This window comes from Diaporthe amygdali (assembly GCF_026229845.1).
Source record: "Diaporthe amygdali strain CAA958 chromosome Unknown NODE_11_length_1138210_cov_64_948100, whole genome shotgun sequence".
Taxonomy (NCBI): domain Eukaryota; kingdom Fungi; phylum Ascomycota; class Sordariomycetes; order Diaporthales; family Diaporthaceae; genus Diaporthe; species Diaporthe amygdali.
In genome coordinates, this window is record NW_026517031.1 from 531401 (window position 1) to 543805 (window position 12405).

The 12405-nt window shown below is 50.6% G+C and overlaps 3 protein-coding genes across 3 annotated transcripts; 1 reads left to right on the top strand and 2 right to left on the bottom strand.

Moving 5' to 3' along the window:
• Nucleotides 1–546: 546 nt before the first annotated feature.
• On the bottom strand, nt 547–3935 carry J7T55_014440 (uncharacterized protein; the record flags this gene model as incomplete). Its single annotated transcript, XM_053142437.1, has 5 exons — nt 547–1256; nt 1327–1461; nt 1517–1721; nt 1775–3702; nt 3917–3935. The coding sequence occupies 5 exons, from the start codon at nt 3933–3935 to the stop codon at nt 547–549; spliced, it is 2997 nt and encodes a 998-aa protein (XP_052994629.1).
• Nucleotides 3936–4031: 96 nt separating this feature from the next.
• On the top strand, nt 4032–5869 carry J7T55_014441 (uncharacterized protein; the record flags this gene model as incomplete). The annotated part of the gene is made up of 5 exons (XM_053142438.1): nt 4032–4093; nt 4192–4328; nt 4926–4952; nt 5019–5168; nt 5259–5869. The coding sequence occupies 5 exons, from the start codon at nt 4032–4034 to the stop codon at nt 5867–5869; spliced, it is 987 nt and encodes a 328-aa protein (XP_052994630.1).
• Nucleotides 5870–8676: 2807 nt separating this feature from the next.
• J7T55_014442 (dead deah box helicase) lies at nt 8677–12228 on the bottom strand (the record flags this gene model as incomplete). Its single annotated transcript, XM_053142440.1, has 1 exon — nt 8677–12228. One exon carries the CDS (start codon nt 12226–12228, stop codon nt 8677–8679), a length of 3552 nt encoding a protein of 1183 aa, XP_052994631.1.
• Between the last annotated feature and the right edge of the window lie 177 nt (nt 12229–12405).

The following is a 12405-nucleotide window of genomic DNA, read 5'->3' on the forward strand; positions in this document are numbered from 1 at the left end:
TTCAACAGGGCATAGAAGTTGCGTGCTGGCCTTCTGATCCCCTGTACCTGAGAACATTGTAGAAACCTGACTATCTGTCTATTGAAGCGACACTTGCTAGGAGTGCAATCAAAAGAGCTCTAAAGTCAATCTCTCGATTTCTAGGGCGTTCAGAATAATTGGATTGTCTAGTTAGCAGTATTAGAACTTGTCACGATGAGATTGAACTTCACTGCATTGATTAATTGACCAGAGAGAACTGCAAATCTAGAGTCTTTGGCTCTGTCAGGGTGTCAAATTGGATATGTGAGTGCTTCATGCCAACAGAATGATACATTACTACAGTATCACGTCTTGCCACGACACAGAAGAGACCGGAGGTATTTCCTTCCTTTAAACTCAATATCCTATGGAGCTTACTCAAACACTCTCGATTTCGAAGGTTCTGCGGAGATCACATTGGATTCTATGCCACCGAATCGAAGAAGAAAATAGTGCATCATTGTACATCAACACCCCATGAGACGACTTTCTTACCTCTGCATGCAGTTGCATATATGCATTTCGTCACCGAATACCCTCGCCCCTTGCAATCATCTCATCAGACATATCCTCATGAACTCCTTTAAGATAATTATCGAACTTTCCGGCAACCTTGATAACGTGTCGCAGGTGTCCGTATGTCATCGGCCTCTTCTTGAACTGAGCTAATTGTCTAGCGGTAGTGATGGCGTTGCGAATTTGCCGTCCATTCATTTCGTACTCGGACAATTCCTCGATATACGAGTCGATAGTATCATAGTCGATGTTCTCCTCGCCAACAAACTTAAGCCTGTTGAAGAAGTTCCGCCAAACTTTCGTACGCTCAGGTCTGCCGAGGCTCTCATAGTGTAGGGCCAACTGAATACGTGATTTGAAGGCTTCGTCAAATATCCCGACTCGGTTCGACGTCAGGATCATAATCCCTTCGTAGTATTCAAGTACTCGAAGAAAAACAGAGACTAGGGCGTTCCTTTTTAGGTCGCTCAGCGTTCTTTGCTCCAAGAACACGTCGGCCTCATCGAGCAGGATAATACAATCCCAAACCTTGCCAAGATACAGAACAGACTCGAGATACTTCTCCACATCTTCTGGCTTCGTACCTATGTCACCACAGGTGACAGAGTATAGTGGTTTCTGAGCAAGTTCGGCAACGCTCTCTGCGGTAAATGTCTTTCCTGTCCCGGGTCCGCCGTGGAGAAGCATGATCAGCCCGTTGCCTTTGGTTCCAATCCAGTCTGGAAACATCAGCAAACCCGTCATGTTGGCGACTACATAGCTTTGAGTGTGAGAAATTATGGAACCTACCAGTGCTCTTATCCGCTGCAATCTTGTTAGTGATGAGAGCATGGATAAGGTCTTTCGTTTCTTCATCTACGACTAGATGATTGAAGGCTTCCTTTCGCCATTGGATCTCTCGCACGTAATCGATGTTCAGATCATCTATTTTTGGGTCAGCTGTTGCCAAGAAAAAAGTTCTAACATGACTGTCACTGACTCCAAGCTTTTCGGCGCATGTCATATCCGATGATGGTTGGAGGAAACAACATCGTGTCATCGCCTTCAGGGCCACCTTCGTCGTCCATGAGATCAAATTCCTCATAGTCACCGGGGTCAATTTTCGGGTATTCTCGTTTGAAACCGGCTGTATCTGAATGCAGCTTTCGATAGACGTTAAAGTCTATCATATACCTTTCGTCGATCTGGACTGATATCAGTAATGGGTCTCGCGCGAACAAAACCTTCACTTTCTTACCTTGCTCAGCCGGTCATCTGTCTCTCGATTCTGATAAGATACGAATCTTCGACTACGACACTTCCAAAAAGTGGACCCCCTCTTCTTGAGCATCAGTCTGTTCTCTTCGGTCTCAAACCTCATCGGTACTGCACGAAGTGACGAAATTGCCAGCTCCTTATCGTCTTCAGGCACACGGTCATAGTAAGGGTTGAGTTGCCCGTGATTCTGCCAGAACTTCCCATCATACCGGTATGTCCACGCGCTGACTTCCCATAGAGAGTCGAGGGAATCGATGGAGTCATTTTTGTCCCGAGGGCTCCATCGCGGCCATGAGTTTGCCTTGTATCCTCTGATTTGACCATGCTCTTTCCAAGAGAAAAGCTCGCCTGGCGCAATCAAATAAGGCATTTTGGAGGATTTAACAAAGCCCCTCTTGAGCATCTCGTCGGCCTCAGAGTACTCATGTCCGTAATTTTCTTCTATCCAATCTGTGAGAAGCTTGATCAGCTCTTGCTCCCTATTTGTGAGACCATCAACGACCCCAGTTTTCCGGCAGTGAAACCAAAATGGGTAAGGGCTCCAGAGGATTTCGTCCAAGTCGATGTTCTGGAATTCTCCAAAATGGCCCTCCGCAGCTCGCAAAAATGCTGCAAAAGCGTCCTTCATCTCGTCGCTGTTGAACTGAATACGCGTGGAGCGAAACATAGGGTCCGGAAGGCTGATACCGGCTTTGTTGGCTGCCTCAATCTCCTTGATATTTGGCATGCTGTCCACATTGAACCATCTCTCAATCAAGAAGGCTACATTCTCCTTTCCCTTCAGGAAAATGTCCATATCCTCGACAGTTTGATTGACCCTGATTCTGTATCTGGAACCTTCTGCTCTTAAAGTTGGCCAGCCCAGAAAGATTTCAGGCAGACCAACGATGCGGTTCAAAGTTTGAAACACTGGTGGTCGTTTCTCTTCCGCGTCCGTATTTAATTTAGAAGAGGACTGTCTTAAATCATTGATCTCAATCTCCAGTTGCCTAATTCTCTCCTTGAGCTGCATCGTGGAAAGCTCTGTGCCACTTTCGTCGATGTCCTCGGGTTTGACATGTCCAGATGCACCTCCTAGTGGGCCATTCTTGTTGTTCATGTTGTCTTGCCCAGCCTCAGCCATGGTCGATAGCTTGTTTTGCTCCCTGGGCGTCAAATTGGGGTCAGTCTTGAGAGCTCCTATCAATGTTGCTCTCGAGAAGATGTAGGAATCGCGTGTTATTCTAGGCGATGGGCTACCTCGAACGGGATTGGTCGTAATAAAGGGCCGGGTAGCAATGTTAGGGGCAGCGTGCCTGGAATCAGCACTGAGAGATACGAGGAGATCCCTTTCGAAATCACTCGCGGCCGTTTGGTCTCGTGATATCGTCAAGTGTCTAAAGTTCAACACATGCGAAGAACTTTCCTCAGACGGTAAGGGTTGCTCTTCGCTCGTGTCGTGTTGCTTAATCTGCGGTAGGCTGCCACGACTGATAGCTTCGTTGACGCGTTCGTAAAGCCAGTTTTCCAGACGGGAGGTATCGACAGCTCGATTTCGTGGTACAGTATCATCGAAGTCCACTACTCCAATAACCGAACGTTCACTTGAGTGTATAAGGGAAGGCCCAGGAGGTGAGACTCTTTCAACTGTGTCGTAGGGAACTCTGTACTGTTCATGTCGTAAAGTCTGGGGTGCAGCTTCTAGTTGGTCTGGGGTATTTTCTTGGAGAGTCTCATCAGACGATATGTGACTATTGTTGGATGAGTACCCTGAAGAGTAATCATCGGATTGCTGAACGTCCCTCTGTTCTCCAGTCTGAAGGCGTGAGTCCCAGAATACTTGATTGATCCGCCTTGGGTCAACGTGATGAGTATCTTCATCCCCAGCCAAGGTCTTGAGAGCCGTAGAGGGATCCAGGTTGGCGGGATCTGCAAGTCAATTTCCAATGCTGTCCTGCTGCTCTCGATGACAGACTTCAATATTCGAGCAAGGGGATAGAGACAAATTTTCTTTCTGCGGGCTGTACCTGGAGCGGGGTAGATTCAGGTCCACCACCGCGTTACTGTCCTTGCAAGAGATTAAGCAAGCAATTCATCCTGAGTGGACGGAGGATTAGTGGGTGCAGGTCATGTGGCGGCTTACTGCAGTAGTGCTCTAACATCACGCAACAGGTAAAATGGTTCTATCTTTCCCCCTAAAAACTCCTACGTAGTCACGCTGTCAGTAGGGCATTCTGCAGAGCCCTGGAAAGTTCACGATGAATGAGACACGGCTCTTAGAGACGTGGTATGGGAAGTTCAATAGCGATGGCAAGAATCGGTGAGGCCCCGTGGACTTGACCCTTGCCCAGTTCAAGTTGGGATGCAGCGAGTTCGTATTGGGCTATATCTATGCATATACTGACTAAGCCTGCAAAGATCCTCGAGCGTCGCGCAGCAGGCTTACGAGGCTGCTGTAGACCGTTTTTGCAGTGTTCTCAGTCATGATGATCGGAAGAAGCTGCTAGCTCGGGAGGCGAACAGCATCGATGGCATCCGTGATACTCTGAATTCGTGTCATGTCTTATATAGTGACAAAAGGAGAGGTCAGAAAGCCAGAAAGTGGATTGTTCGCCTCACTTCCAAAATCCAGCATTATGGCAACATCCTGGACGTCTTCGTACAACATCACCCTGAGTATACATCCTTAGTTTGGGGTGCCTTTAAGCTATTGCTTGTGGTAAGTGGTTCTGAAGCCTTTAAATTTTCATTAATGGGTTCTCTCAGGTCATTACAAGACACTTAAGGTTTCTAGGGAGCCCAAAACCATGAAGCAACTTTTGCCTTACTTGCCAAGGCCCTTGCACAGATTGCAGATGCTCTTCCTCGACTTGAGCTCTATACGGTTCTATACCCCACGGATCGCATGAGGTCCGCGTTAGAGGATCTTTATGCATACCTTATCAAATTCTTCATCCGCGCATTTGACTGGTTCCAAGAAAATCCATTCCAGCATATACTACACAGCATCACCAGACCGCCTGAGCTTCGCTATAAGGATCTGCTTGATGACATCGACTGCCACTCCCGCAGACTAGATCAGCTTGCTACCTCGGGATCTCAAGCCGAAGTGAGAGCAATCCATATCGAGATTGCTGACACACGTACTACAGTTATGGAGATGAAGAAGATGATGGCTGGTAAGTTCAGAATCGACCAGTCTGCTGTTATCGCTGGCTCCAGCATGAGTTGCTGAATCCATGCAGAGTTCCAAGCGATTAACTCTAGTGCCGCCATCGACACAAATCAACGGGTAACAGATATCCAATTTTCGAACATCGTATCAAGCGTGTCTTCGTCCCCATTGGGAGACTACATGAAGACATACCAGCATCTCATGCTCCTGGCAAAGCGTGGTAAGCAGGCGGAAAGGCAGTCTATTAGTAGTCTGTGTTCTTCTAGGACATTGATGGCCTGGTCGAGCTCCGCCGTATCACAGGTGGCAGCGATCAAGGGCTCATTCAGCAATCGACTTGCAATGCGGTACTTCTGTGTTGCGATCGTGGAACAATTGCAGCAGTCAGGCATTACCATCCTCTGGGCATTAAAAAACACAGCGAATCACGACAACCCTTCAAACGAGACACAAATTTCCTCCGTAGACATTTTGAAGAATCTGACCCTACAGGCTCTGAAGGCGGGAAGAGCCTTCACTCATGAAAAGCCCCTTTCATTGACTTGCTCTCGATTTCACACTGCCACTACGGGTGAAGAGTGGTTTCAAATATTCGAATCTGTGGTTACGCAGCTCAGCGGTCCTGTCTTCATCATCATCGACCTTCAGGTTCTGCACACTGCCAGCCTCGAAGCGGAAAATTTCAATTGGGCGAATGCGCTTCTGTCATTTTTGGAATCTACCTCGCAGCGCGGCATTCGGACAATATTCAAGCTCCTACTTTTCGGATATGGCCCAGCGGTCTCGTCTCAAACAGCTGGTTTACAGGTTGCTAACACAACTGTGAAAATGAAACCTGCGCGAGGGTTGAAGCACAAGAATACTCCGAAGAGAAGGGTTGATCCTGTGAAGATAAGACAGTCTTGGTTGAAGAAGACTTGAGAAATTCGCACAACTGTTCGAGCGCAAACATTAGTCTCTATTCAGATCAAATACCAGATACTTTTTCTTTTCAATGGCTAAAGCGGTTTTCATCTGGTAAACAAGGCGCAATTTTGTAGACTTTCAGCAAATTCTCAAGGTGAGGCTCAGATGCTTGCCCTCCAGCGTGGTCGTCTCATAGCCATGCCCGGACGGATCATCATTTGCAGGCTCGTCCTCAATCTAGATGAGCTGTCTCGGAGAGCGATTTGTAATTATTATGGTGGGAAAGTCCTGAAGTCCAGTGTAAGCAAGCTGCCACGAACTGAAAGTGCTTCATCGGCATTCAACAGCGTATCCGGAGTATCTCAGCGACTTGACCATTGACTAGAATTCCATGTTTGTTACATAAGAGCTAAAATCTCGGATTCGTTACTTAGTCAGCTTGTGTACTCTGTCAAGTTTCGACTGCACTCGAGAGAACACAACGATATTACCAAGCACGAATACCGCATCCTGTGGCGTCGTCTTTCGGGTCCAGAGAAAAGGGAGATCTCAGGTCACAATGGGCGAATCATTATTTATCTCGCGCAGCCAACGTCGGCTTAAAGCTAGACAACATATCATGTAGCACAAACTATGATTTCTTCCAAATTATACTTTCGATACCAAGCGAAATGGCACGAATAAGTAGTTGCTCTCAGAAATGCGCGTCTATCTCATCGGTTAGTGTACAGCCACAACAGCAAAGCAAGTTTACCTCATCCTTGAGCGAACTAGCTCACAGACTCAGCGACCTCATCTTCTTTATTCCCACCAAGCATCATATCCCCATGATTAGGTAGCTGCACCGGTATAGCAAGCATGGTGTATGTGGTCATCAACTCATGACAGCTACGAAACATATCCTGTGAGGACATTCAACATCTCACTGTGACTTTCTTTTGACATTGTGGTGTGAAAAACCCTCTACTGGTAATCAAACAAGTCAGAACTCCGTAAGTCTTTGCTACGGGAGGTATGACCTGTCCCCAGCCCTAAAAAGAAATTATTATGTCTCATAGAAATGCCTGAGGAGCGCAACCAAACGATGACTCATTGTTGAGTCCTGAAGCATAATTTGTCATGGTTCGAGGGAGTGCGCTGTAAACCTGAAGAAGGTCTTCGCAGTCTTTGACCGGATGCTGGTCATGAGAAGGTAGGAGACTGGAAGTCATAAGACATGTCCACCTGTTAAATCATACGGAAGTGCTGAGTGCAGCTATATTGCGAACCCACTTCATCACGCGATTCTTTTGGTCTTACGAATGAGGGATTTGAGCTGGGTACTCACAATTGTAGCCATGCCACACAAGCTTTTTCAGCTTCTGATGCCACAGCAGGGTGTTACTCACTTGGTGTTGTTGAATCACGCCATTTGACAGAATCATAGTCTGTATCATAGTTCCTAATGACTTCAATGACCGTGTAAATATTGAAACTCTGAGAATAAATTAAGCAGTAATTATGACTGTCGATGTACGTCTACTTGTTTTGTGACTATTGCTCCTTCTTCACAGAACCAGGATAACTGTCTGAACGTCCTCTCTCACGATCAAAAAAGTTTCATGATACAAAAAGAGATCGCATTACTGTCCAATAGTACTGAATCACAAACCGGTTCAGAATTCTATATAAGAGCGCATTTTCTAGCTTTACTTTCCCCTTCCACACCTACCAACCAACTCAACAAGGCACCCACAACAAACCACACACGTACAGCAGTCTCAAAACGAAGATTAATCAGAACTGAACCGACAAAACTTACAAAAAAGCATCAGAAAGCAATTTCCCAGCCTTGGCCTTGTCTACGAGTCCACACATCAAATCTCTCCACAACCAACCTCACGCGCAAAGCACAACCAGAACTGAGACTGTTGTTTTCAATTCAGCCCTCGACGGCCACAGTGAGACCGAGTCCACAGAATCAATGTATGCTTAGGCCCAAATACCCAAAATCCTCAGAAGTCCAAAAGTCACTCACAGAAAACAATAGTTCTAGTCATCTTCACAGATCTTACACCACCACGCAATGGCATACCGGGGGATTTGCAACGGGGACCCCTGTCACAACCGCGGCTTGGAATATTTCTGTGACATCAAGGGTAGGATGGTTTGTTGCGGGACTCAGTGTACGCACTACTGGTGGGAGGATTATGACTGAAATCTGTGCAAGCGGCACCGGCCGGTAGCAACCTTTCGGGTTGGGCGGTATTGAGATCATGAGATCATGAGAGGCGCAAGATAGGCATATAGATCCAACGAGATGATGCCTTGAAAGAACTTGGACTGACACGTCTTCTGTGTGACTGTTCTCCGATTTCATGCCCTGTGTATGCGTGCCACCTTGGACAACTAGGTCCGGGCGAATAGCTTCCTTACTACATGGCTTCAAGTAGTCAGCAGACTGGATCCTGTTTCTAAGGGGAAAAGGTGTTCGCCTTGATTAGGCGTCTCGCTGTACTCAACCTACCGCTCGCAGGTGGCTTAGAACATTGGCGTGGGACCTTGTCAGCCCACTGCCAAAAGCAATATATCCGGCGGGACTGCCTCCAGGGACCAGATCAACTACCAAAAAGGATCCTCATAACACAGGCCCTTGATTTATAACATATTTTCTCGACACCTGTGTCAAAGTAGGGGTTCCTCTTTGTTCCCTGTGTATATAACTGCTAACGAGCCCATAGCGCCATGCAAGACTACTACGCGTAAATATCTACATCTCTATATTAAAGCACGATAACAGACTTCAGAGTCTCTTCTTATCCACAAGTGACTAATGCAGTATTTCACTCCGGCAAGACAACAGGCTCATCAACTTCCTCCTCTTTGATATCAATAAGCCTCAAAGCCCCACGGTCCCGCGGCCGCACCGGTGTGGCAAGCACAATCGTCTCAATCAGCTCGACGGGGCCGTTCCAGCCCTCTTCAGGGCCCATTGGCAACGAATCAACGTCGATCTCAAGGTCCAACAGGCTCCGGAGGACGACCTCGGCGCCGGCCTTGCTCATGACCTCGTTGGCATGCTTGCAGAACTCGCTGGCGACGCACTCGGGGCAGCCTGCGTGGCAGCGGCAGGCCTCGATGCGGTCCAGCGCCTGGTGCAGCAGCACGTCGACGGACTCGAACGCCTTGGTGTTAATGCCGCTGCCGCCGGCGCCGCCCTTGGCGTCGTAGAAGGTCAGGCGCGCCGGCCGCTTGCGGTTCGAGTTCTGCGCCGCGAACTCCTTGAGGCTGTTCTTGCACTCAGTCCGCACGTCTCCCGGCATGCTCATCACGAAGTTAGGCACCAGGCTCATCATGGCGTGCTCGGCTGCGTGGATCGCCCCCGCCACGTGCAATCGTCGCGACTCGAGGATCTCGAGGGCCCGCCGCGGGAGGTCGATCCACATGCCCTTGCTGAAGCGGATTACCGGCGGGTTGTCGACGTGCACCGCGTCCAGCACCCGGTTTTGCCGGTCTACTTTGAAGTATCCAAAGACGACCTGTTTAATCTTGATCGTGCCGAAGAACGCGCGCGACTGCGATCCCTTGATCTTGCGGATGGCTTCGGTCTCGATAGGGTCAATGTCGGTGTAGTCACGCTGGGTCGTGGTCCAGTCCACCTTGACCTTCTCGACCCGGGCCATTTGCTTCTCCGGGTTGACCTCCCGGACAAGGTATGTTACGCCTTGGTGTAGGAAGATCGCGCCGTCGTAGATTGTGAATGTTGCTCGGGATGCCTCAAGCTCTTCGAGAACCACGTTGCGCCCGTGAGAGATGTCTATGATAGCGAAATGATCTTCTTCAGTATCTCGGATCGAAACAAATTTTGAAGGCTGCGGCCGGAAACGCTCGTGGGTATGGTAGAAGCCTGAATCATCTTTGACCAGCCGCTCCTGGCAGAGTTTCTCGATGTCTTCACCAAAGTACTTCGCGTCTTCCTTCGGCCGTATCGGCATCTCATAAGCCGCACATTGGATATGTCCCTCCCGGACCATCATGTTCTCAAGATCCACCTGGAGCTCTGCGTTGGGCCTGGTGAACAGCTCATCCGGATTCTGCATGAAATGCTGGTCCGTTGGGAAACAATCGCCCACAAGGATGGACAAAGAGTCCTTATTCCTCCTCCCAGCCCTGCCACTCTGCTGCCGGAGGTTTGAAATGGTGTACGGAAAGCCCCACGTCAAGACACAATCGAGACTGCCAATGTCAACGCCCAGCTCGAGGGCCGTAGTGGCGATGATCCCAATGAGTTTCCCCTCAAACATCTCAGTCTCGATCCGGCGCCGATCCTGAGCAGTATATCCGCCCCGATAACCCATCACACGGTTGATGCAGTCGCTGCGACCTAATCTCTCTAGCTCGTGCTTAACCGCCCCCACGAGCTTCTCGCACTGCTCCCGCACCCTGGTGAAAGCAATGACCCTCACGCCGCGAAGGATAAGCTGGCAGAACAGCCTCGCACATTCGAATTTGGTATTACCCCTACCACTCGTCGGGTCTCCAGGGTCCTTATACGGCGTGTTCCAGCACAAGAATTCTTTCCTGCCGGACGGGCTCCCGTCGAAGTCCACGAGGTGAACGTCGTCGATGCCAAAGATCGTGCCAAAGTGCTCCCGCGGGTTCGCGACGGTCGCGGAGCAACTGACGAACTTGACCCTCCTGTTGCCCACGGCGGCGCAGATCCGCCGCAGCCGCCGCATGATGAAGGCAACATGACTGCCCATCAGGCCGTTGTAGTAGTGAAGCTCGTCGACGACGACGTACTTGAGGTTCTGGAGGAAAGTGCGCCAGCGCTCCTCCTGCGGCAGGATGGATATGTGTAGCATGTCCGGGTTCGTGAAGATGATGCGCGCCTCGTCGCGGATCATGTTGCGCTCTTTCCATGGCGTGTCGCCGTCGAAGGTGTCGACGAGCGTGTTTTCTAGGCCCGGCAGGTATGAGAGCATGTCCTTCAGGCTGCGCCTTTGGTCCTGTGCCAGAGCCTTGGTGGGGAATATGTACATTGCCCTTGTGTTTGGGTCCTGCTCTAAGGCGTGTAAGACTGGCAACTGGTAAATGAGCGACTTGCCAGAACTCGTTGAGGTGGAAATGACGACGTGGTGGCCGTCATGCAGGTTATTGATAGCTTCCGCTTGGTGCGCAAAGAATTGAGTGATGCCTTTTGCATTGTATAGCGCGTTCACCAAGTCCTGGCTCAGTAGGAAGTTGAGGTCGCCGAATACCGGCTCCTGTACCTCAAACACCCTGTGGCCGTCGGGTACGATCTGGCCCGTATACCAGGGGCTGTTCTTCAACTCATGAACGATCTCGGGAATGCTCTTCCTCTCCTTGGGTATCGTCTCCGGGAGCGTACTGCTAAGATCTGGCCTTGGCGTGCTCTCCCGAGTCTCCTCGCTGGGGACAGGCACGAACACCTCCGCCTCGCTCTTCAGCGCTACCTCCGGGTCTAGGCTCTGCTCGACGCACCTGTTGATGAACTCATTGACCGCAGCGGTGAACTTGACGTTGCGCTTCTCGATCAGCCCGGTCATCTGCTTCTGGCTGTACACGGGCATCTTGAGGTCCTCCTCGCGCAGCTTCCTGGTCGGCTTGGTGGGCTCGCCCGTCTTGCGGCACTGGACCTGCCTCTTGAGGTCGCCGTCGATGAACTCAAAATAGAGCACCTCCTTGCCGCCAACGACGCCGTTTTCGTCGTCCGGGTGGCCCCTCGCGCCCAGCGCCTCCGTACCCGTGATCCCGCCCACACTGGCATCCGCGGCGAACCCCTGGTTCTTGTAGCCCCGGCCGCCCCGGCCCGTCAAGAAGGTATCGTTCCTCTCGGCTCCCTTGACGTCGATCTGCAGCATCACCTCGTCCACATAGCCAAAGTTGATGCCGTCCGGCCGCAGCGCCGCGATGGCGGCGACGTCGGCGACCTGCAGCTTGCGCTTGGTGTGGCTCTCGACGGCCGACTGGATTGTGTCAAAGGTCGTGACGAGGTGCTTGCGCGTGCAGCAGAACGTGAAGACCAGGTTGAGGGCGCGGTGGGTGGTCTCCAGGGCCTTGAAATAGGGCGGCCACTCGATGACGCATTTGACTTGCTCGATGTTGGAGGCTGCGGTCTGTAGCTTTGCTTTCTTGCCTCCTTTGGCCCCACGACGGGGCTTTGGAGGTGCTGACAGTGAGGGCTCCTCTCCATCTTCAACCTTTACTACGGGAGGGTCTGGCGCTGCAGCAGCATCTTCCTCGGTGGGCACAATAGTCGGATGCAAAGACGGGTCAGTCGCCTCTGGAATCTCGATTGAGCGCTTCCTCTTGTTGCCCCTGCCTGGGCCGCCCTTCCGTGCGTGTAGCGGAGGTCCTTGAGCAGAAGACATGGTGTCACATTATGATTGTAAGCAGTAGGCAGCCATCAGTGGGGGCTGTCCTGGTGCTCATGCTGAGAGACGCATAAAGGAGACGTGAAGGCGCCGCCAAGAGGGTGGCAAGGCGGGTAGTCTGGACGCGGGGCAGGCGCGAAGCCACGTGCTAACCTTCGCAAGGATAAGACAAAG